General features: G+C 37.1%; 4 protein-coding genes across 5 annotated transcripts; 3 read left to right on the top strand and 1 right to left on the bottom strand.

Annotated features, from left to right (window-relative positions):
* Positions 1–4,132: 4,132 nt before the first annotated feature.
* On the top strand, positions 4,133–8,088 carry LOC111801203 (sulfate transporter 3.1-like). Its single transcript, XM_023685222.1, has 12 exons — positions 4,133–4,463; positions 4,553–4,760; positions 4,839–5,010; positions 5,121–5,186; positions 5,756–5,869; positions 5,972–6,088; positions 6,387–6,513; positions 6,669–6,955; positions 7,030–7,220; positions 7,294–7,379; positions 7,462–7,538; positions 7,673–8,088. Exons 1-12 carry the CDS (start codon positions 4,148–4,150, stop codon positions 7,862–7,864), a joined length of 1,953 nt encoding a protein of 650 aa, XP_023540990.1. The 5' UTR covers positions 4,133–4,147; the 3' UTR covers positions 7,865–8,088.
* Positions 8,089–10,399: 2,311 nt separating this feature from the next.
* Positions 10,400–11,576, top strand: LOC111800983 (leucine-rich repeat extensin-like protein 6). Its single transcript, XM_023684929.1, has one exon. It carries the CDS (start codon positions 10,400–10,402, stop codon positions 11,537–11,539), a length of 1,140 nt encoding a protein of 379 aa, XP_023540697.1. The 3' UTR covers positions 11,540–11,576.
* A 1,226-nt stretch (positions 11,577–12,802) lies between these two features.
* LOC111800468 (40S ribosomal protein S3a) lies at positions 12,803–15,030 on the top strand. The gene is made up of 7 exons (XM_023684176.1): positions 12,803–12,913; positions 12,996–13,043; positions 13,138–13,243; positions 13,896–14,033; positions 14,122–14,307; positions 14,424–14,624; positions 14,745–15,030. The coding sequence occupies exons 1-7, from the start codon at positions 12,903–12,905 to the stop codon at positions 14,838–14,840; spliced, it is 786 nt and encodes a 261-aa protein (XP_023539944.1). The 5' UTR covers positions 12,803–12,902; the 3' UTR covers positions 14,841–15,030.
* Positions 15,031–15,304: 274 nt separating this feature from the next.
* On the bottom strand, positions 15,305–22,185 carry LOC111800467 (protein NETWORKED 1A). 2 transcript variants are annotated; one of them, XM_023684174.1, is made up of 4 exons: positions 21,774–22,185; positions 21,314–21,509; positions 16,855–20,939; positions 15,305–16,651 (listed from the first exon to the last, which is right to left on the bottom strand). In XM_023684174.1, exons 2-4 carry the CDS (start codon positions 21,414–21,416, stop codon positions 15,533–15,535), a joined length of 5,307 nt encoding a protein of 1,768 aa, XP_023539942.1. In that variant the 5' UTR covers positions 21,417–21,509; positions 21,774–22,185; the 3' UTR covers positions 15,305–15,532. The 2 variants fall into 2 exon arrangements, with proteins under 2 accessions (XP_023539942.1, XP_023539943.1); XM_023684175.1 differs by having other exon boundaries at positions 22,003–22,185.
* Between the last annotated feature and the right edge of the window lie 2,288 nt (positions 22,186–24,473).

Raw genomic sequence — 24,473 nt, 5'->3', positions numbered from 1 at the left:
CGTTGTTATACCGCTCAGAGTCCTACATGAATTTGCTTTTGATTCAAAGTAACATATAAACTTAAAAGATTTGAATTGTTTTTAGTTTTTATAAATATAGAGATGAGGTGTTCATCATTTGGAGGGTTGGGTTGAAGATGGTACAAAAACTATGGTGTGGGTAGCAGGTTTATATTCGGGTTGATATCATTTTGTTTTGGGACATCAAGAGACGTGGCGCAGAAGAGGACCACCATTTTCACTTAGTGCAGTTTGAGTACAACAGATTTTCCGGGGCCGACTTTGTACGAACCACCGCCCAAACCTCATGGAAATTGACCACCAAACAGCGCCCCTTCAAATTTGGCACTTCTTCCATCTCCATCTCCATCTCCATAACCACTCCTTTCTTCCCCTAACTTCTTCATTGTTTCATTCATTATGAATTGGATCATTAGAGTTCTTGAAGATGAGATTGTGATTGGAGCATGCAAATGTTGAAATCAAATTACTTTTTTTTTTTTTTTTTTTTTGGNACCACGTTTCTCGACAACATCAACCGGATAATCCTAGGTTCTACCGATACTTGAACTTCCACTATGGTCATAGTTTCCAACTTCACCCCGACAGTAGTTCGTGAACATCTTTCTGGTACAGATAATTTTCAATCTACATTTTCCAGAAATTCAAATGTTTGAGTGACACAAAAGTAACTCAAACAAATTATTAAAATTTTAATTTGTACTTATATTTAAAAATTATCTATTTAAAATATTTTTTTAAATAATATATAAAATCACTAATTAAAATTTAATTTTGCATGCTGCCACTTGGCAATAAAATATCAGGAACTTTTTATGAAATTAATATTAGTTGTCCCACTAATATTGGAGTTATTGCTGCATTATTGAAATGGATTAACATTATAATCAATTATTATTAGTAAAATTATTTTTTAAAAACATATTAAATTGATTTGAATTATACTTTTGTTTTGTTCTATTACCAAATTATTGTAAAAAAAAAATGTAAAATTTTGAATTTGAGGACATTCTTAGAATTTCCATATAAAATTAATTTTTTTTAGTAATTATTTTAAAAAATAATTATCAACCAATTTAATATTTCAAAAGTAATTATTATTTTCTATTATAAAAAAATATTTTTTAACGAGTTCATTAATAACGGGTTATGAAATTTTTTAATCTTAATTAGTTAAATTCTATTCCGATTAATATAGGGTCAGAACAATGATTAGCGGGGAAAATGAATGTAGATAGTGGAGTTATTATGTGGGGGAAGTTATAACCTATGTTTGTGGATATATTGATATCATTTGGGGAACTCTAAACTGAATTTTGTTTATAAAATGAATTGAAATTTAAGTCATTGGAATAAGTGATTATATTTGAGTGCACTAAGCATTAACTTTCACTATATCACCCATTACCAATAGGGAATGACATATGGAAGCCCTAGAAAACTTGCACTAACCTACCTTTTTATCCAACTTTTACCTTATTTTCCATTCATAAATGAGCATGCTTTCAATCATTTTCATCATCTTCTTCCACTTTCTTAAACCTTTTCGACTAAAATATAGTCGATTACTATGTTATGGTCTAAATGACGATCGCCACGTTTACTGGTCTAGATTTGCTTAGCATAAAATGGTAAGTTTAAGTGACGAGTCAACGTGAGTTTAGCTCAATAGTTATTGACATGTACGTCTTTTTGCAATATTGAATATATGAATCCCTACATCTCTACCTAATTTGTGAGTGTTTTTAGTTCATAAGACGGTGAGGGTTCGAATTTCTAATATTTTGGTTTGTGGGTTGTGCTCTAATTTAGTTCTTGATCAGTACCCAAGTCTTTAATCAAACCATGCATCCAAATAACTTTTTAGAAGCTTCAATGACTGTCATATACTCTGCTTTGATGGTCGACTGCAATATTGAATGCCAACAAACTGATCTACCCGCTATAGCGAACGGATAACTAATAGTAGATCGACGCTTATCAATATAAACTTAATCTTTACCTAATTTGTGAGTGTTTTTAGTTCATAAGTGTATGACGGTGAGGTTTTGAATTTCTAATATTTTGGTTGGTGGGTTTTGCTCTAATTTGGTTCTTGATCAATACCCAAGTCATTAATCAAACCATGCATCCAAACAGCTTTTTAGAAGCTTCACTACTCTGCTTTGATGGTAGACTACAATATTGAATGCCAACAAACAGATCTACCAGCTATAGCGAACGGATAACTAATAGTAGATCGACGCTTATTAATATAAACTTAATCTTTACCTAATTTGTGAGTGTTTTTAGTTCATAAGTGTATGACGGTGAGGTTTTGAATTTCTAATATTTTGGTTGGTGGGTTTTGCTCTAATTTGGTTCTTGATCAATACCCAAGTCATTAATCAAACCATGCATCCAAACAGCTTTTTAGAAGCTTCACTACTCTGCTTTGATGGTAGACTACAATATTGAATGCCAACAAACAGATCTACCAGCTATAGCGAACGGATAACTAATAGTAGATCGACGCTTATTAATATAAACTTAATCTTTACCTAATTTGTGAGTGTTTTTAGTTCATAAGTGTATGACGGTGAAGATTCGAATTTCTAACATTTTGTTTTGTAGGTTGTGCTCTAATTTGGTTCTTGATTAATATCCAAGTCATTAATCAAACCATGCATCGAAAGAGCTTTTTAGAAGCTTCAGTGACTACTCTACCACTGCAATATTGAATGCCAACAAACTGATCTACCCGCTATAACGAACGGATAACTAATAGTAGATCGACGCTTATCAATATAAACTATTTAATCTTTCAAAATCCTAACACTCAGATGTAGCCGAATATAAAGACTGTCCTAAAAAATAGTCACTATAAACAAAATTAAAGATCCAAAGGGTTAATCTTACGATGTAGCTGTCCAAATTTGAAAAAAAAAAAAAAAAAAAAAAAGNAGTAATGTTTTCCATTTATTTATGTAGACGCCCACATGAAACACATTAATGTCTTTTGGTCTTCCCAAATGGAAGCTTCTGTGTGACAGTTCTCCACGTAATAAACTAGGCGACCACTTGGCTAAAGCTTGCAATTTTATGTATGGTAAGCAATGGAGTACAGCATCACTCTTGTTTAATTAATATTAATTACCTCTTAATTATTTTTATAAATATTCCTTAATCATTCTCAAATCATTTCTTCCCTTTGATACCCACATAAAACATAAATGAGATGAAAGTGATTACGAAGATACGATGATTAAAAAATTTAAAAACCTTTAACATCTCTTCGTAATTTCCTTTATGGGCTACCACTCAAAGTTTTAAAACACGTATGTTAAGGAGAGGATTCTATACCCTTATAAAAAATGTATCGTTCCCTCTCCAACTGATGTGAGATCTCAGAACCCGACGTTTGACTCTAATACCATTTGTAACATCCCAAGCTCACTGCAAGCAGATATTGTTCTCTTTGGAGTTTTCCTTTCAAACTTTCTCTCAAAATATTAAAACGCGTGTACTAAGTAGATGTTTCCACTCCCTTGTCAGAAATGTTTCGTTCCCTATCCAATCGCTGTTGGATCTCACATAACTGAAAATTTGTGATTATACCAACAATGTATATCTTCATTTTCGAAGACTTAATCCTATAAATTCTAGAGTTAACGTGTTTGACTTAGAGCATTTTTATATGAGGCGAGTTTCGAATATTTAAGTCGAAAAATAGTTTATATTTATTTAGTTTAATGGATTATATTAAAAGAAAATGGTTAAATTTTTATTAATTAGAATAATTAAGGAAAAAAAAGAAAAAAGGTACAGAGAAGGGCACTAAGACGAAAACAAATAATTGAAAAAACACATCATGTGCGTTAATCACAGATCGGAATTTTCATTTGTTTAACAAATTTATGTCTCAGATTCTGTCCTCTGAGCCATCACCAAAAATATAACCAAATCACTGCATTTTCTTCCATTAATTTTATTTTTAATTATGGTCAAACTTCTGTTGACTTTCCACGTGTCCCTCCCAACTGGGCCCCAGCAATCCACTTTGGAGATTCCCCACTTCCCAATCTCCTCGTTATATGCCCCTCCGCAGCAAACCCAATCCTCCCACCATCCCTTCAAGTTACGAGCCATGGGTAACGCAGATTTTGAGTGCCCTCACCGAGTCGCCATTCCACCAACCAAGCCATTCTTGGAGTCCTTAAGCTCCAACCTCAAAGAAACCTTCTTCCCCGATGACCCTTTCAAGCAGTTCAAAAACCAGCCTTTAGGACCCCAAATTCTCCTCTGGCTTAAGTACTTCATCCCCATATTCGAATGGGCTCCTCATTACACCCTCGACTTCTTCAAATCCGACCTCGTGTCCGGTGTCACCATCGCCAGTTTAGCCGTCCCTCAAGGCATCAGCTATGCCAGTTTGGCTAGCATCCCTCCCATCATCGGACTCTGTAACACCCCTTTCTCTGATACCATGTTAGCTACCTTATTATTATTATTGTCATCATCGTCATCATTACACTTTCATAAACCCATGCAGATTCGAGCTTTATTCCTCCGTTGATATACGCCATGCTTGGTAGTTCGAAAGACGTGGCAGTCGGGACGGTAGCGGTAGCGTCGTTGCTCATGGCTGCCATAATGGGGAAGGAAGTCAGCCCCGTCGAACATCCGAAACAATACGTTCAGTTGGTTTTCACTGCCACGTTCTTCGCCGGAGTTTTCCAAGCTTCTCTCGGTTTTCTCAGGTTGTTTTAACGAGATTCTTGTTTTGATATCATGTTAAATAATTATTTAATTTAATTGGGAAGATTTGAAAAGTGCAGGCTGGGGCTTATTGTTGACTTTTTGTCGCATGCAACAATAGTGGGGTTCATGGGTGGCGCGGCAACCGTGGTTTGTCTTCAGCAGCTAAAAGGAATATTAGGATTGGTTCATTTCACGCACGAGACCGATATTGTATCCGTTATAACCTCTGTTTCCTCACAAGTTCATCAGGTTTCTTAGCTCACCTCCATGGCCGCCGCCATTTTTTAATCAATTCAAAGCTCTCTTTAGCAATTTTTCACTTTGATTTATTTATTTATTTATTATTATTATTTTTACAGTGGAGATGGGAAAGTATTGTGTTGGGCTGCTGTTTTCTCTTCTTTCTCCTCCTCACCCGATACCTTGTAAGCTTTCATTTAGCTCCCGTTTGAGAACTCTTTTCAAATTTCGAGAAAAATTAAAAAAACAAAAACAAAAACATTAACCTTAATCTTATCGAACAAGGTCGGAATATTTAGGTATTTTATTAGGTAGGTTGTCTGTGAAAATAATGTTACCTCTAAGCATGTGTTAGTCACATACCATATTAATGATTTGTTTTTACGAGGAATATTGTGGATAAAATTTATGCCATGGTTTTTTTTTTTTTTAATCTGAAAAAAAAAAAAAAAAAAAAAAAAANAAAACAAAAATATGTCTAATAATCTTTTGAAAAATGGGATTGAATTTTATATTTTTTAAATACTTAAATTTTATTTTTCTTCTATATATATATATCATTTTTCCAAGACTAAATTTCCCTATTTTTTAATTTTAAATAGAATTAATGAAAATAATAATACAAAAGTGAATTATAAATGTTAACTAATTCATTAAAAATACTAATTTAAAATTGATTTTTTTTATAATTAATATATTTAAGTAAAATAATTAGTGGTTGCTAATTTGAGTTAATTTGGTTAACGAATTGCAGAGCAAGAAGAAACCGATCTTCTTTTGGATAAATGCATTGGCGCCTTTGACGTCGGTCATCTTGGGGAGTCTTCTCGTCTATTTAACCCACGCTGAAAAGCATGGAGTTCAAGTGGTAACTTACCGAATCGCCATTTCCGTCGCTGTTTCTTTTGTTGTGTGAAATCTTTAATTGGGTTGATCTTTATTGGGTTTCTATGTTTTTGTTCTAATGTAGATTGGGCATTTGAAGAAAGGGTTGAATCCACTATCTGCGACTGATTTAGCATTTGGATCTCCTCATCTCTTAATTGCCATCAAAACAGGGATCATCGTTGGAATCATTGGCCTTGCTGTAAGTTATTGAGTTCAATCCTTTACTTGTAATATGGTGTTGAAGGGACAGATTTGAACAGTAATATGAATGAATTGATTGTCTTTACAAGAGTTTTTCATTCTACTTGGTGGGTGTGCTTGGATACATGAGTACTAAGTGTTTGATGAAATGCCCCAAAGAAAGAAATTAGTGAATTGTGTTTCATTCTACTTGGTGGGTGTGCTTGGAAACATGAGTACCAAGTGTTTGATGAAATGCCCCAAAGAAAGAAATTAGTGAATTGTCTTCATTTCCTTGAACCCATTGTATAATGCAGGAAGGAGTAGCGGTTGGGAGAAGTTTTGCTGCATTTAAGAATTATCACACTGATGGCAACAAGGAGATGATAGCATTTGGGATCATGAACATTGTTGGTTCCTGCACTTCTTGCTACCTGACTTCCGGTAAGAATCCTTATTAAAGCAATGGAGGGGCGCGAGTTCGGGGGTCGATTATTAGATATTTGTGTTGACGTTACCAATCTATGGAGTTTTTAGTTTTGATATGTATTAACTAATAGGTTGCGTTGCAGCTTTACTAATATGGATAAAATTTGCAGGGCCATTTTCAAGGAGTGCTGTGAACTTCAATGCAGGATGTAAAACTGCAGTCTCCAATATTGTCATGTCAATAGCTGTGATGATCACTCTGTTGTTTTTGACGCCATTTTTTCATTACACACCCCTGGTGGTGCTCGCCTCCATAATCATCACTGCTATGATTGGCCTAATCAACTATGAAGAAGTCATCCACCTTTGGAAACTTGACAAATTCGACTTTGTCGTCTGCCTCGGTGCATACATCGGTGTCGTCTTTGGCAGTGTTGAAATGGGCTTGATCATTGCGGTGAGCAAATCAACAGAATGAATTTGAATCAACCAATATGATTCTCATTTTTACCAATCGACATTGTTTTTCAGGTTGCACTTTCTGTGTTGAGGGTGCTTCTCATGATCGCAAGGCCAAGAACTTTAGTATTAGGCAACATTCCCAACTCCACAATTTACAGAAGCATTGATCAATACCCAACAGCTGAGCATGTGCCTGGAATTCTCATCCTTCAATTGGAAGCACCAATCTATTTTGCGAACTCAAACTACCTGAGAGAAAGGTAATATTCTGAACAATGATCTCTCATAATGACAGACGCAGTGATCCTGATTTACATTTCTCTGTTCTCTCAGGCTTTCAAGGTGGATTACAGATGAAGAAGAGAGGATAAAATCATCAGGAGAAACCAGCTTGCAGTACATAATTCTGGACCTTTCCGGTAATTGCTTAAAAGAATATCTGACGTTTCGAACAAAACAAACGATCTCTCTCGTTATATTGAATTGAAATTTTGAACACAGGCGTGAGTAGCATTGATTCAAGTGGGATCAGCATGCTTAAAGAGATTAAGAAGAGTATTGAAAGAAAGGGGTTCAAAGTACGTATTTTCAAGTCATCGTTCATCATAAACTCCCTCGAAATCGACCAATACGTTCATCATAAACTCACTCGAAATTGACCCAAAATGGCTCGTTATAGTAATTTCTTGTATGGTTTTGTGTGATTATGCAGCTTGTTCTTGCAAATCCGAAAAGTGAGGTGATAAAAAAGCTAAACAAGTCGAACTTCATCGAGGCGATCGGGCACGAATGGATCTATCTTACAGTGGGAGAGGCTGTAACGGCCTGCAACTTCGTACTCCAAACATGGAAGCCAAGTCCTGTTGCTGCTGCTGAATTAGATTCAGCTGTGAACAGTGTGTAATCTGGAAAATTACTCCAAGCTAAAGGAGGATCTATTTGGCTGATGGGGTCCTCTCACTAAGTCCACACAAGGTGGTAATATATCCACCAATCAGGACGCCACATTAGTTATGTTCTTATCTACACCCATGGAAATTATTGTCTCCACTTTCTTTCTTTAATGTAATACGCGAAAATGAAATTGGGTGAAAATCATTTAAGAGTGATCATTTTCACGCTTTCACATCTTGTTTATCTACACCAGACTTTTGCTGCTTTTTCCTTTGGTCTTCTTGTTTTCTCAACGGTTACCATAAAAACGTGCCCCCGACCTCGTTAGCCCACCACTGGTAAAAATTGTCTATGCTGTGTTTATAGGAACAAGTTTTCACACTCTAATGCTTTGTTCTCTTCTCCAACCGATGTGCGATCTCAATCTACTTTTTTGAGGGCCAGTGTCCTCGCTCGCATATTACTCGATATCTGGCTATACTATTTATAATGGTTCAAACCCTCCACTAACATATATTATTCGCTTTGACTTGTTGCGTATCACCGTCAGTCTCACAGTTTTAAAATGCAACAATTCAATTCTTAAATTTGGTCTTCAAAATGAAGGTTCAATTCTTTTACAACTCAAAGAAGAACATGATGACATATTTATTTAATACGAGATTTCTTTCATCTATTTTTTTCGATGTTATTACTAGAGCCTAACTCGACTAACATATAATTAATTAAACAACCATCGAAGGCCAACAACTATTGACATAACAAGGCAACTAATTGACCTTTCCATCTCCAAACGAAAATGGAAATGTTCAAAGTTCGAAACTGATGAAAGCGATTATCAATGTTCACAACATGTAGTTCAAGATGGAGTGTCAAATTATTTTTGGTAAGGCTTTTGAAGTGTTACCCATCCTTCTAGAAATCTCGTTTTATCTGTCTCATTAAATGCCTTAATGGTTGTTTTCGATATTAACATTTAAAATTACAGGGATTAAATTCTTACTTCTTTAGAGTCTGTAAGCTCCTTAATTCCAAACAAAATCATATGATATTTGCAATTATTCACCAAATTCGTGTAGGGTTTCTTTTTCCATAAGTTTCAAATTTTGTTTAATCAACTCGTATCAATATGCTTAAATTTTAAGTCTCAAGCAACCATGTTAATCATCCATTAACCTAAAAGAAAACTTTAATGGATTTAAACTTTAGGATCTTTTGAGCTATTAGTCTAAAAGCTTAACTTGATAAATTATGATCAATTTAATATTATATCAACGCTCCAACATTAGATAAATACAGGTGATATTAATACATATTGAATCGATCTTCGTAGAAATTTTGGAAACCTTAGTTGGCTTCTCATTAGATACGGACCGTCTCGGATTAATTTGAATATCCTACCACATGGTTGAAGTTAGAATGTTGATGGATAGGGATGAAAGATATGAAACGTTGGAAAAAGAAATGAATGTGTTGGATTAGTGGGTTGTCTAAATCATTAGGGTAATAAGTTGTTTTCTTGTTGAGAATTTCAATGGCCCAACAACATTCTACCTTATGCTTCCCATGCAAACCCTTTTACCCCCCACACTCTCTAATCATACCCTTCTTTCTCTCCTCTTTAAGTTAACTTCCCGAGCCCCGTTCTTCTGACATGATTACATTATCTATTCTTCAATTTTTAAGAGTGAAGTTCAAACGAGGCAGGAGATCCATGTGAAGCAGACCTACAATCGGATAAGGAGAGATTCAAATAACTTCGGAGAGGAAAACTAGAGATTCCCACATAATCAGGTAGCCGAAATCACGGCAATTCAATCTCGAAACACACAACCACAACAAATACTGGTTCTTCGAACATATTTTGTCTTCACTCATATGCATCTTGGGAGAATTCTTAGGAGTTCACCCATCATAGAATTACTCCAAGTAAAACATACTTAACCATAAAATTTTTATGATTGAGCCATCGGAAAATGCACATTGTTAGTATAGATAGTGACTTTCAATTCTTTTATGTCGTTCTGCATCATCCCATATTTATGATTGCTTTCATTCGAATGAAGTCTTTGTTCATTCATGTACTCCTTCTTTTGTCGTGTAACAACCCAAAATTTTCTACTTAATTTAAGGGAGCTACTACTATATACATATCATGAACATTGAATGCATAAATACTTGATTTAAACTTTCATACAACGTTACATTCATCTTAATACACATTCATGGATTTACGTGTTTCACCTCTAAAACCGATAGAAGAAAAGACTAAATAAAATAAATAAATATTTAAATTAAAAACATCCCGTAAGTCTAAGAAAATAAATACGACTATATGTATCATCGTCTCAAGTTGCGATTTCGTCGTCAACCGTATGGGAATGTCCTGCCTTAACCTGAAATAGAAATAGCACGTGGCTTAAGCGTGATACGAACTATAGCTATATTAAATTAAGTATCTCAAATTTAAGATTTTAAATCTGTATATATAAAAACCCAATTTTATAATTTTTGTAACAACCATGCTCCATTAACCTCCTCCAAAATGAAAACCTCAAACTCCCTACTCCTCCTCCTCCTCTCTATTTTCATCCTCCTCCCCAAACCTTCCCTTCAAGCATCTCCGCCGCCATCTCCGTCGCCATCGCCGCCATCCCCATTTCTCCCCAACCAGAGACTCCTCAAGGCCTACACAGCTCTCCAAGGTTGGAAACACGCCATCACCGACGACCCGACCAACTTCACTGCCGACTGGTACGGTCCCAACGTCTGCAACTACTCCGGCGTCTTCTGTGCCCCTGCTCCCGACGACCCCGACATCCTCACCGTTGCCGGGGTTGACCTCAACCACGCCAACATCTCGGGAACCCTGCCCGACGATCTCGGCCTCCTGACCGACCTTGCCCTGTTCCACATCAATTCCAATCGCTTCTGCGGCACCGTCCCCAACTCCTTCCGTTTCCTCACTCTCCTCTTTGAGCTCGATCTCAGCAACAATGACTTCTCCGGCGAGTTCCCCTCTGTAATTCTCTCTCTCCCTTCCCTCCAATTCCTCGACATTCGATTCAACAAATTCCACGGCGATCTCCCTTCTTCCCTGTTTGAAAAGAAACTCGATGCTCTGTTCATCAATAACAACGATTTCAAATTCTCCCTCCCGGAAAACATCGGCAATTCCCCTGTTTCTGTGCTGGTTTTTGCTAATAACAACATTAATGGCTGCCTCCCCTCGAGTTTGTCAAATATGAACAATACACTCGAAGAAATTATAATCACAAATAGTGGGTTGATTGGGTGTTTGCCGCCGGAAATTGGGTCGCTGAGAAATCTCACCGTTTTCGATGTCAGTGACAACAATCTCGTTGGACCTTTGCCGGAGACATTGGCTGGAATGAAGAAATTGGAGCAGCTAAATATCGCACATAACCAATTATCCGGCGAGATACCGGCGAGTGTCTGCTTGTTGCCGACATTGCAGAACTTCACTTACTCGTATAATTTCTTCTGCAGTGAGCCGTCGATGTGCCTGAAGCTTCAGGCGAGTGATGACCGAAAAAATTGTTTGCCGGAAAGACCACTACAACGTTCGCCGGAGGAATGTAAAGCTCTGTACTCTTACCCTGTTGATTGCGGCGTCTTTGGCTGCACTCGACGGCTGCCACCTCCACCGCCGCCGCCGCTTTAATACTAGTATTAGTAATGATTGGTATTACTGATTTGCTTAATTGGTGATGTGATACATATGCATGTAATTTGAATTCTTACTTTATATTGGCCAATTTTTATTTTCTAATTGATTTATGAAAATTTTAAAATAAAATAGCAATAATATTAAACTGAACTAAAAAACGGTAATATTAAATTTATTTTCGTGGATGTAAAAAAAGAAAAAACAACACCAACAACAAAAATTTCAGCTCCATGGACTAGAGTTAATGGACTCGTGTTTCGTGGACTCTCGGTCGTGGGCTTAAGTCCAGGACTCTGGATTGGTGGGCTGTCGCCTCATGGGCTTGAGTCCATGGACTCTTGTTTGTTGGGCTCTCGCCTCATGGGCTCGAGTCCATGGACTCTGGATTGGTGGGCTGTTGCCTCATGTGCTTGAGTAGATGGACTCTTATTTGGTGGGCTGTCGCCTAATGGGCTTGAGTCGATGGACTCTTCTTTGGTGGGCTCTCGCCTCATGGGCTTGAGTCCATGGACTCTTGTTTGTTGGGCTCTCGCCTCATGGGCTCGAGTCCATGGACTCTGGATTGGTGGGCTGTTGCCTCATGTGCTTGAGTAGATGGACTCTTATTTGGTGGGCTGTCGCCTAATGGGCTTGAGTCGATGGACTCTTCTTTGGTGGGCTCTCGCCTCATGGGCTTGAGTCCATGGACTCTTGTTTGTTGGGCTCTCGCCTCATGGGCTCGAGTCCATGGACTCTGGATTGGTGGGCTGTTGCCTCATGTGCTTGAGTAGATGGACTCTTATTTGGTGGGCTGTCGCCTAATGGGCTTGAGTCGATGGACTCTTCTTTGGTGGGCTCTCGCCTCATGGGCTTGAGTCCATGTACTCTGGATTGGTGGGCTCTCGCCTCATGGGCTTGAGTCGATGGACTCTTATTTGGTGGGCTCTCGCCTCATGGGCTTGAGTCCATGGACTCTCGTTTGGTGGGCTCTCGCCTCATGGGCTTGAGTCCATTGACTCTTGTTTGTTGGGCTGTCGCCTCATGGGCTTGAGTCAATGGACTCTTGTTTGTTGGGCTGTCGCCTCGTAATTGATGAAGACCCAATTAAAAAATTAGTACTATTATTTAAATATAATATTGTTACTCTATTTACAAATATACTAAAATTGTGATATTATTGTGAACTCTTCATTAGTTAGGTTAGATAGAGTTAACCCTTCAAGTAAAATTAACAGATAAATTATTGAAAATAAAAAAATATAAAACACCAAAAACCTGACCTATATAAACGCAGATTTTAGGGTATTGGAAGCTCTCAAACTCTCTCTGCCGTGCAGCATAACATCCGCAGAGTTAGGGCAACTCGCCTCCTCCAGCCATGGCCGTCGGGTACTTTCTCTTTCTTTTCGATTGTTTCAATTGTATGCTGCATTGTGTTTTTATCTCTCATACTTGTTTTCTTTTCGATCAGTAAGAACAAGCGGATTTCGAAGGGAAAGAAGGGAGGCAAGAAGAAAGCGTGAGTATATATATATTTTTATATTCCTTTGTTTTTCAGATCTTAGTGTTGGTTTTGGAGTACTTTATGTATCTGTTGTATGCTCGTCCTTCAGCACCGATCCATTTGCCAAGAAGGATTGGTATGATATCAAAGCACCTTCAGTTTTCACTGTTAAGAATGTTGGAAAGACTCTTGTTACGCGTACGCAGGGTACCAAGGTAAATCGATCCTTTTCTGCTTGCTTTTACGTTTATATTTGAAATTTATCTGGAAAAAGGGGGTGTAGTGTAAGAGAATTTGAATGGTGTTTGTGTGGTCTTTGAGGCATTGTTTTTGAAATGGGTTTCGGTGGCATTGTTGAATTCGATTGATACAAGATTTTTCTTTATCTCCTTGTTTATAACTTTGTATTGATGCTGGATGGGGATATTTGGATTCTTAAAACAAAAGATTGGATTTTATGTTTTCTAGATGTTGTGGAATGCCCTTTGTAACCTGGCTTACTTCTTTGGAGTTTTGGAAGTTATCTGATGTAGATTTAAGATTTATAAAATGGAACCGATGACCATTGCATTACAAAAGCGATGCTTTGATCTTTGGGTTAAGCGTGATCACATAACAAAAATGTCACATGAGTAGTAGTTTACTTAATTTCTGGGATCTTGGCTATTCCTAATTCATATGAATATAAATCTAATTTAGTTTCAAATAAATATTGAATATTGGAAAATATCAATTATAGAACATAATAATTAATATAAAAAAGTAATAGAATATGGTTATGAAACACTTCTATTTATCAAATGGTTGTACCAATAATTAATTTTGCAAATAATGTTAATATTAAATTTCCTTGGCTGCTCCCAATAGATTGCTTCTGAAGGACTCAAACACAGAGTCTTCGAGGTCTCGTTGGCTGATCTTCAGGATGATGAGGAGCACGCTTACAGGAAGATTCGACTGAGAGCAGAAGATGTTCAAGGGAGGAATGTCCTGACAAATTTCTGGGTTAGATGGGACATTCCACTTAGTTGTATTCACATGGTATTTTGTTGATTGCGTTTTGATCTTATTTTTTTCTTGTGAAAATGTTCAGGGAATGAATTTCACTACTGACAAGTTAAGGTCTTTAGTACGCAAGTGGCATACTTTGATTGAAGCTCACGTCGATGTCAAAACCACCGACAACTACACTCTTAGAATGTTTTGCATTGGGTTCACTAAGAGAAGGCCAAACCAAGTGAAAAGGACATGCTACGCCCAATCCAGCCAGATCAGGCAGGTTAGTTCAGGACTGGAGTGAAGTATTTTTATCGTAAAACTTGTCTTTTGCTTATGGTAATGCATTTGTCACTAAATTTTCTCTGAATTGATGCTGACATCCTTTTTACATGTCAGATCCGTCGTAAGATGAGAGAGATCATGGTAAACCAAGCAACCTCTTGTGATTTGAAGGAATTGGTTCGCAAGTTCATACCAGAGTCCATCGGCAAGGAGATTGAAAAGGCAACATCCAGCATCTACCCTCTTCAAAATGTGTTTATCCGGAAAGTAAAAATTTTGAAAGCACCCAAATTCGATCTTGGAAAGTTGATGGAGGTATATATATATATATATGGTTTATTCTCATTCTCTCTTAATGTTTTGAATTTGATCCGTAGACTATGAAATTATAATATTATTTCAGAGTCTTATCATTGCCGTGATCTGTGTTCATAGGTTCATGGAGACTACTCAGAAGACGTTGGCGTGAAGGTTGAGAGACCAGCTGATGAAGCTGCAGACGAGGGGCCTACCGAAATTGTTGGAGCTTAAGTTCAGTTATGTTGAATTTCATTTGATCTGTTTTTGTTTAGTTTTGCCCCGCTTTGTCACAAACTTAGTTTTCGCCCGCTTCTCGATCTAGTCAGAGAGTTGGTTTTGAGGATCGCAATTTTGTGCTACCAAATCCTTAGTTAAGAATACTTTCATTGAATCAATTTAGCAAATTGCACCGTTATTTTCACTCTACATGTTTTTAGATCTTCAATGAAGAATTTCGTGGGTATGGAAAATGAAAAAGGGCAGAGATGGGGATGGAAAAGACTTCTCCGTAATCTTGTGCTACACTTGTGCTACACAATACATCGATCGACTGGGTAATTGTAGAACAGATCCCCTTAAACTAAGGTGAAGTCAGGTCATTTGGTTACTTGAGCATCACAAAGCCAAGCTTTTGGCAATTATGTATGCATCTCAATGCAGGGCCCTATAATGCAAAATCAATCAATCAATCAAGGTAGCTCAAGATAGTATAAGTTTTAGAAAGGAGGTTATATCACTACATCAATCTGTCTATATTATAGTTCATCATAAGATCAAAAGGGGAGCATTTTTTTCAAAAAAAAAAAAAAAAAGATCCAGAGATGATCTACAGAACACCAAACTACAATTATACAACTTACAAGGGGATAATATCTAGCTCTGCTGCCTCTATAACATTATGCTGTTCTTTAGCATTACAACACTCAGTCTCCATGAGTAGAAGGTTTTGTACATCCACAAGCACACGCCTTCTTCCGTCTTTCGCTGCTGCGTTTTCCGCTTCTGTAGATGAAATCTCTCAGAATAACACCCGGTTTACTCTTCGAGAATCTGTTCTTCCCTTTTCTTGTTTTCTCGGATTCGAGTTTCATAATAACGCGCTGAATGTTCTGTACTTCAAACTGTAGTTTTCCTATCTTCTCTGATCCTCTTTGTGCCTGCTCTGTTAGTTTGTTTAGGGGCATGTTTCCAGTTGCCTCGCTTTCTAACGATGGCCTTCGCTCGAAAGAGGATGGACTGCGTTCCAAACTCTGCTTCAGTTGACCATTTATATTTACTTGCTGGAAGATCGCTTCCTCGACTTCTTTTAAATGTTTCTCGACCGTGTCGTATTCATTGTTTCTAGCCATTTCCACTGTGTTCACTTCCATTCTCTTTTTCAAATCCTGAACGCTTGTTAGAAGACCTGTCAACTGAACAACATCTGAATCAAGTCTCTCCAAAACCTTTCCTTTTCGACCTCGTCGAATTCGTTCTCTAATGCTAGGCGATAGCTCCAATCTATCAACGCTCAACTCCTTCTCTACTTGCAGCTCTGAAGAACAATCTGGACTTTTATGTTCTACAATTTCTGACTGTGGGCACTCGATTTGCCCGTCCGACGGGCTTTGTGGCACGCTATCAATCAAACTCTGCTCGCATTCTTGTTCTTCAGTTTCCCACAACTTCAGCATTTGATCACTGGTCTCACTACATTCCCTCCTTTTGCTTCTTCTCTGGAATGAACTATCTGATACATGATCCAATGGAATATCTTTCATCAATATTCCATTCTCAGGTTTATTCTTTCTTGCCTTTACTTTATCACTAATTCCATCCCTCAAACCTTTCCCTTCCTTACTCGTTGCTTTTTGAACCGAGTTTCCTTCCGATTTCGAGTTTTTGACACGTTTTTCAGCAGCTTCTTTGTTCAGTTTTTCCTTTTCTTCGATCACAGCCATCTCGACTGCCTTTATCACGGCCCCAATCTTCTGCAAATCCAATATCTCTTCTTTGTGGACATAACAGCTACTGTGATGAACATGAATCTTGGTTTCCTCCTCCTGGCAACATATGAACATAAATCATTATTAGAATTCAGCAACATTATCCTTCACGCTCAGCTCATCCAAGAACAAAGGAACTGAAGAAGTTCAATGATACCAAGCACAAAATTTGGCTATTTTGAGCTAAATCATAGTAAATTTGTGCATTAAACTACTGCTGCAGGTGTTTTAGCATATATTTAATAAGAAAAAAGCTTTACCTCTTCTCCTACAAAACCCTTACAGATATCCCTAGTTTGAGGAAGAACAATATGCTTGAGTGATTCTACATCATGTCTCAGAGAAGCTATGGCAGGCTTATAAGCAGACATCTGTGCTTCCATCTCTCCAATTTCAGTTTCCAGGGAACCTACTCTTTCTCTGAGTTGTTCAATCTCTGTAGTTTTTGCAGCATTCTCATCCCCAGCAGTTTCACAAGCCTGTGCAAGTTCATGAACCGTATGTTCGTATAAGACCTCCCGGATCAATGAGATTTGAAGATCGAAGTAAAACGTCGTGGCCTCCGCTTCCCAGAGCTCAAATTCATCTCTTCTCTCCTGTAATTCTGAATTCAGACATTCCTCTTTAACTTTGCATCTCTCGATCTCGTCGTGCAATAAATCGACTTCGTATTTTAAGTTTCCGTTCAGTTCACAAAGGCTTTGAATCTCATTCTCCTGGTTTAAGCACTTTTCAGACAGTTCAAGATGTGAATTTTTAAGCTTCTCTTCTGTTTCAGAAAGCTCTTGGGCTGTCACCCTCAGAAAATCACTTCCAAGTAAAATTTGATGGCTAAGTTGATCGTTCATGTCCTTAGCTTCATGTAGCTCCTTAGCCAATTTCTCTAATGAACCATTTAAATGCAAGTTTTCCACTTCCTTCAACTGAAATTTCTCTGCTAACTTTCCAACTTCTTCCTTTGTATCAGAATTCACCACTTGGAGACGACAAATATCTTGAACGAGCTTCTCCGTTTCCATGAATTTCTCGGTTTTGAAGCTTTCAAAAACGGACGATAAGATATTGAACGCAATCACTTCCCGGACGATTGAATCGTGCTGTTCTTGTTGAATAATGTTCTTGTCTTCTTCAAGGTCCAAAAATTTCTTGAGCAAAGATTTCTTTTCTTCAGCAACATTATGATTTTCCTTTTCCAGCATAAGGCAGGTCCCTTGAAGATTTACTAGCTTCTCATTTAGAGTTTCGATCTCGGCTTTCAGCAGTAGCTCATGTTGCTCCCACTGGCTAACTTGCTTCATCAACTCGTTTTTCGACTTCAGAAGCTCGTGCTTGTCGTTTTCATGCATTGCTAGCTGCCCCTTCATTATCTTTAACTCCTGCATAATGTTATCTTTCTCTAATAGAAGTTCTTCGCTCTCTAAACTCAGTTGCTTGAGAAGAGTTAATAAAACTGAGTTCTGAACTAGCAGTTGCTGCTTCTTGTCCTTGTTTTTGAACACAGAAGCTTTCAAGTCCTCAATTCTGGTCAAGATATCCACTATCAGGATTCTCTCTTCTTTCATATTTCCCTGCACATAATCTTGATCAATTCGAAGAGCCATTAATACCTTTCGGATTCCAGCTCTTAGTTTATCGATTTCATTGTACATAAACTCTACTTCGACTTGTTGCTCGAGATTTTCGCCTTCCAAATCAGCAATAAGTTTATCTGATAACTTGGATGCCTCTTCATATTGTCCACATTCAATGAGCAAAGAAATATTTTTCTTTTCCATATCCTCAACAAACCTCTGCAAGATATAGATCTCGACCTGGGCGTTTACAGCATTATCTAGTAGTTCTTCGATTTCTTCCTTGCCTACTCTACTTTCTTCTCGCAGGGCATGGACATCGTCCTCCAAACCGGCAAGTCTCACCTCGGTCAATTGTTTGTAAGTTGTATGCTCTTGTTCTTCCATGAGAAGGGAAAATCTCAATTCTTCTATTTGATATAAGGCAGAGTCTTTGTCATTTTCAAGATCAGAATACTTTTCTTCAAGATTTGTAAACCTCTTTTCGAGATTTCCTAGTTTTGGTTCGATGTTTTCGAGTCGACCCACCAACACCCCTCGTTCATTCAGAAGATTTGACCTCTCATCCTTCAATAACTGGCAGAATTCTTCTAAGCCCTTTGATTTTGCTCTTAAACCTTCAAGCTCTTTGTTTGCACCGGATAGGGAGTCTTCTAGCAATGTGTTCTTCTCTAAAAGTTTCATCATATTCTCAGTTACATTCTGCAACTGTGAAAGCAACGAAGATTTCTCTGCAACAATAGCAGTTTTTTCTTCCTGGGATTCCTTGACTTTCTCCAATTCAGCATTCAGCTCAGCTAGAGATACCTTGAGAATGGAATTTTCCTTTGAAAGTTCATCCATATAACTGAGCTTCTCATGAAGTGCTTCCATCTTGTTCCTGTCCTTTTCACATGTCCCCCTCAGCTTGGCATTCTCCTCCTGAAATTCCTTCACTGACGATTCGAGCGAGTCGGGATCCAATCCTACTGCCTCCAATTGTCTCGTTATGCCGTGGTATCTTCCGCTTAAGCCCTTAATTTCTTCTCTCAAATGAAGGATCTCTTTCTCAAGCAAGTTGCTCTGATCTTCTTTTTGTGCAACAACTTCTTCAAGTTTGTCCTTCATCTCCTTCAAGCTAGATAATTGGTCCTCTAAATTCTTCATCGAAGTGTCAGAAGAAAAATGTAGTTCATTCAGCATTTTGTTTTCGTCCTTAACTCGTTGAAGCTCTTCCTCCATACCATGTTTGCATATATCCAAATCCTTCAACATCATGAGACCATTTTTTAGCTCCAAAGTCAGAGCTCTCTGCTCCTCCTGAGATTGACAATGCAAATTCTGCAGAGTGTGGAGAGTGTTTTCAACTTGTACGAATCGCGACTGCTCGTCGTTCATTAGACTCTGAACTTTCTTCAACTCATCTAGCTTTTCTGCAAGCTCTTGATCCTTAATAGCAATCTTCTGCACAAGTTTGTCTGCATCAAACTGCAGTGAATGGTTTGATTGCTCCAAACGAGCACACCTTTCTTCGGTTGTCTCGAGTTTTTCTTTAGCCATCATAAGCTCACCTTTCAGACGTTTTGCGTCATCTTGAGCACAAGATATTACAGCTTCCATTTTCGCAATCTTCTCCAAGCACTGCTCATACTGGCGGGATGCTATTTCCTTCTCTTCATTTAGTTCATTAAGAGCTCTCTTAAGTTCTTTGACTTCAGTCTCTGAGCTACTCATTTGTTCATCAAGCATTCTTGCATAATCTTCAGAAAGAGAGATTTTCTTCTCCAAAGCGGATATCTTCTTTAGGCATTGCTCATACTGAAGAAGACTGGCCTCCTTTTCAGCTGCTAATCTGGAAAGCTGTTGCTCAAAGTTCTGCGCCTCAATTTCTGCCTTGGCAACTCTCTCATTATGTGCTTCAGCATCTTGTTGGGCTACAAATAATAGCTTTTCTAGGCTAGATATCTTTTGCAAACATTGATTATATTGTAGAAGACCAGCATTCTTCTCTGCTTTCAGATCTATAAGGGCTTCCTTCAATATTTTTATTTCGATTTCGGCTTTGCTCGCTCGTTCGTCTAGTCGACCGGCATCTTTCTGAGCAGAACTAAGTTCTTTCTCTAAGCTAGATAACTTTTCCAAAGAATTCTGGTATTTAAGAAAGAAAGCTTCCTTTTCAGCTTCCATCTGATTGAGTCTCTTTCTTAAGTTTTGAAGTTCGACGTCCAATTTCTCGTCACTTCCCGACTCAACCAGCTCATGCGATTCGAGATCATAAGCTTTACTTGATAACTGAGAGGATACGTTTTGCAAACTATGGTCATCCAATTCCCCTTCAGAAAAAACTAGTTGTGGTTTGATGCTTCCTCCTTCACTAACCTCTAAATTTTCTAGCTCATTGTCTCCTTTTGTTATTAATGGATGTTGGTTTGTTGATGATGAACATGCCGAATCCTTGTGCGAGTCATCTCGATCGAGCAGTGCACGATTCGGGAGGTGGATTTCTGGTGTGTGGACTTCAGCTTCAGAACTAGAAGACCCTGAAGCTGACTCATCAGAGAACATAAAAGGAGGCATTTGGTTGTCAAAAGCTTGAGCCATGGTTTTATGTGCATGACGAAGCTCTGCAGTTGCATGGTCATATCTTTCGGCTAAAGCACGGTAAGCTCGGTAAAATTCCTCGACTAATTTCATTAGCTCGGGACGTTTCTTGTAGTACATTTCTGCTCTCCTTGCAAAGGAGTCTGCATCTTCTTCAATGAGTTTGATCATTGCTTTTACTTTGGCATCCATATCTGCAAACAAGTGAACAACAGGTCTCCTTTAAAGAGAGTTTCAACTCTAGCCTCCAATACCAACTCATCCAAAACTCAGATGTTAAAAAAATTCAGCAAGAAATTAACGCGAATGGACGGTAAAGGGCAAGTGATTGAACGAAGCAGCTTTACCAAGTGAAATCAGTCAAAGGTCGAGTGAAGTTCGTAAACTCTAAGTGAAAGAAAAGATTCGAGACTAAAGGAAGCTGAACAAATGTACGAACAATGCAGCTCGTAAACTAAACGACAAGGCCCCCACGGACTCGAGTAATGTGGGGGTCAAGCACCATCTAAACATGGGAATAGAACTGAACTCGCATCAGTAAGGTTAGTCAAGATGGAAGATGCATAACCTGTAAGATTCTCCTGTAGCCATTTTGAGTTTTTGGGGCTGATATGGCTATCCCACCACCAAGAATACAAGCGCCGAGATTCCGAATGCAACAACGTCGCCATAACTCCAGAAAACAACAATCAAGGTAACGGATCCAGGCCAGAAACAAAGCTAATCCTCCACGAGCCTTCCCATCTCCTTGTCACTGAGTTCACCTGCATAGCAAGAGACAAACGTCATTATGAAACGAAGCTTTGTTCACATTGTGGCCATTTAGCCTTTAATAAAAGGCAGCTTCAAAGAGAAGGATGAGGAAAACAGATGAAATCCAGATCTCCATCCACATAAACTTCCCCAAATTTACAAGAACTTGATTGTTTCAAACAAATCCTATCTATACGAGTCGATTATGAACTCAACACACAAGAATTAGTGCAAATGGAAGAAATCAATAGTTCAAATACGCTGCAGAAACCAACCCTTTTGTAATCAGGGGACCAAAAATCACCAGAACGGCTGAAAAAGCAGCTTGTTCCCAATCATACAAGAAGCAGTACAGCTCAGAAAGAACACAAAATCAAGTTTCAAGCAAATGGGTCTCCCACAAAAGAGGCGAAACAGCGATTTCCTCTAATCAAACGCTTCGATCAAATGAAAAGCATAAGAACCAAGGCAACAAAATGGGTCATCAGAGAAAACCCCACTAACCAATCAGCTTCTTCACCCCATTTCTTCTCTCTCTCTCTCTCTCTCTCTCTCCCTGCTATTCTCCATCGCAGAATATCATTATCGCATTATATTTTCGGGTTTCGTACAGTAACCGTCCAATGATAACTCAGCCGTTCGAGCAGCGTAAATGACCGCCCTGAGATTAAGCAAAAGGAGTGAATTAGATGAAGGGGTAAGCAACCCAATTAGGAAATTAACACAAAATACCCCAAAAAATAACCTTGAAAATCAGTATAATTAGCGTTAATTAGATTCAAAAAAAGGAAAACAGTCGTATTCTTTCAATTTTGCTGTGTTTTGTCGTCACCACCCTGAAGAAGATTAGTGGGTAGAGACTGATTAAGGTGCTTAAATCACCAAAAGCTACCTCCTACTTTATTTTTATCTTATTGGTTATTAAAAAGAATTTTGTTCTCTGCACGGTTGCTTGTAGCTATGATGTTCAAGCTGTTCTTTATTGGGTTTCTAACCAGTAATTAGTGCCTTGAATTATTGTTAACCAGCTTTTTGAGAAATTCAATATAATACTAAAGTTGAGTTTTTTATTTTTATTGAATGATGAAATTCCCACGTCTAATTTAAAGAATGATTATGAGTTTATAAGTGAGGAATACTAACTTCATTAATATGAAGCAAAGCCATAAGAGTTTTTACTCAAAGTTGATAATATTGTACTATTGTAGAGAGTTGTGTTCGTCTAATAATTTTTATTTTTATTTTTATTTTTCTGATCATGTTCTTCAAAAGTAATTATTAAAATTATTAAATAATTCAAATTTTCCACAAATAGTAATCTATATATTAACTTGCCTACTCACAAAATTATGAAATTTCTAATATTTTTCCTTTTTATTTGCAATAACCAATATTTCTAGTTTCCTTGTGTGGGTGGAACACCACCTCTCTTTAATAATGGATCATTAATAAGGAAAAATAAATTATTATTATAATAATAATAATAAAATATTACTAAAATATATATTAAATTGATAAAAAAATTTAATTAGAGATATTAGATGTCAAGTTCATAATTTAAGAAAAGAAAATAATAATAATATCCAATTTTTTTATGTTAATATTATTAAATAAAAATTAGGTAGAATTAAGATCTATAATACAAAAGTCAACAAAAGTTGGTCATTCATCAACAAACCCGAACCCTCCAAAAAAAATATATTTTTTTTTTTTCAAAATAATTAAGAGATATATCATCGACTAAAAAATTTATTGCGATGAGTTATGCCTAATAATGTTTCTATCAAATATCTTACGTATTTGGTTGCCGTTCACCGTGTTATTAAGTTCGGATGCATTTATTTATAAATAATTGTCTTCATCCACACGCTATTATACAATTATAATTTAATTATAACGTTTTGAACCCACTTTTTATTATCATCATGTGGGAAAATAAGAGACTATAGTCTTAATCCAAAATTAAATGTGACTATTATTTTAAAATTTTGTTGCATTATTAATCATACATATTATGAATTATCAAATAGGTAACCAATAATGGTTTTTAGCTTTGGTCCCATTGCCCAACTTCCCCCATTTACCAACCCAACAATTAGTTAAAATCTTTTATTTTACTTTTTAGTAAATCATTTTTACCATCATAATTGGTATTTTATTTATTAAATTATGCTTAAATTACTGTCCTCTAAAAATAAAATTATTTGTAGATGTCATAATTTCTTAACGTCAAGATCAATATTTAAAAAAAAAAAAATTAACTCGACAATACAGGTGAGTGTTCAAAAAATCTGATAACCCGACAAATTCAACCAGCTCAACTCTCATCCCAATCAGTATGATTTGAGTTGGATTATGAATTTATTTGAGTTGAACTGTGTTCAAAATTAAGATTTTATAGATTGGATTGGTTAGATTAAATTGAACGGAACAAATTCTAATTTTATTATTAATTTTAAAAAATACATTACAACACATATATTTATTTAACTTCATGATTATTTTATTATTATTATTATTATTTTAGAGGATAATTTTTCAAAATATATATTGAAATTGACACACATAATTTAATGATTTGAATAACGGAAACTAATCCAATTCTAAAAGTTAATGGTTTGTTTGAATTGGGTCGAAAAAATTTAGAGTCGGAATAATTGGGCTAGGTCTAAACAGTGTCTCAACTCGACTTAACCCAACCAACGAAGGAACGAACGAACACCCATATTCATAAGAGGATCGTAGGCGTAGGATTATTTTAGATTTAGCAAAGTTTAATATTAATGTGGATTGGTTAAGAGAAAGACCAAAATAGGAAAGGGAATCTGTCGGTGCTTTGTAAGCTTACATTAAACAAACATTAAGCAATTGCAAGAAAAATGGAGAAAAAAATAATAAAAAAAGTCCCCCACGATTGCCAACACATTGTTTGAATTTTTGGTGCGTTTCGTCTTGGTTTTCTCTTATGGCCTACC

This window comes from Cucurbita pepo, chromosome LG08, assembly GCF_002806865.2.
Source record: "Cucurbita pepo subsp. pepo cultivar mu-cu-16 chromosome LG08, ASM280686v2, whole genome shotgun sequence".
NCBI lineage: Eukaryota > Viridiplantae > Streptophyta > Magnoliopsida > Cucurbitales > Cucurbitaceae > Cucurbita > Cucurbita pepo.
The sequence above is the reverse complement of the archived record's forward strand: the minus strand, read 5'-3'. Positions and strand labels throughout refer to the sequence as shown.

What these genes read in the sequence shown, in the direction of transcription:
- LOC111801203 (XM_023685222.1), top strand. Translation starts at nt 4,148, where the DNA reads ATGGGTAACGCAGATTTTGAGTGCCCTCACCGAGTCGCCATTCCACCA. An exon ending in TTTCCTCACAAGTTCATCAG is followed by an intron (nt 5,011 to 5,120) that starts GTTTCTTAGCTC and finishes TTATTTTTACAG; the next exon opens with TGGAGATGGGAAAGTATTGT. An exon ending in AAAAGCATGGAGTTCAAGTG is followed by an intron (nt 5,870 to 5,971) that starts GTAACTTACCGA and finishes GTTCTAATGTAG; the next exon opens with ATTGGGCATTTGAAGAAAGG.
- LOC111800983 (XM_023684929.1), top strand. Translation starts at nt 10,400, where the DNA reads ATGAAAACCTCAAACTCCCTACTCCTCCTCCTCCTCTCTATTTTCATC.
- LOC111800468 (XM_023684176.1), top strand. An exon ending in AAGGGAGGCAAGAAGAAAGC is followed by an intron (nt 13,044 to 13,137) that starts GTGAGTATATAT and finishes CTCGTCCTTCAG; the next exon opens with CACCGATCCATTTGCCAAGA. An exon ending in CGCGTACGCAGGGTACCAAG is followed by an intron (nt 13,244 to 13,895) that starts GTAAATCGATCC and finishes TGCTCCCAATAG; the next exon opens with ATTGCTTCTGAAGGACTCAA.
- LOC111800467 (XM_023684174.1), bottom strand. Translation starts at nt 21,416, where the DNA reads ATGGCGACGTTGTTGCATTCGGAATCTCGGCGCTTGTATTCTTGGTGG. An exon ending in GCTACAGGAGAATCTTACAG is followed by an intron (nt 20,940 to 21,313) that starts GTTATGCATCTT and finishes ACTTGTTTGCAG; the next exon opens with ATATGGATGCCAAAGTAAAA. An exon ending in AGGGTTTTGTAGGAGAAGAG is followed by an intron (nt 16,652 to 16,854) that starts GTAAAGCTTTTT and finishes ATATGTTGCCAG; the next exon opens with GAGGAGGAAACCAAGATTCA.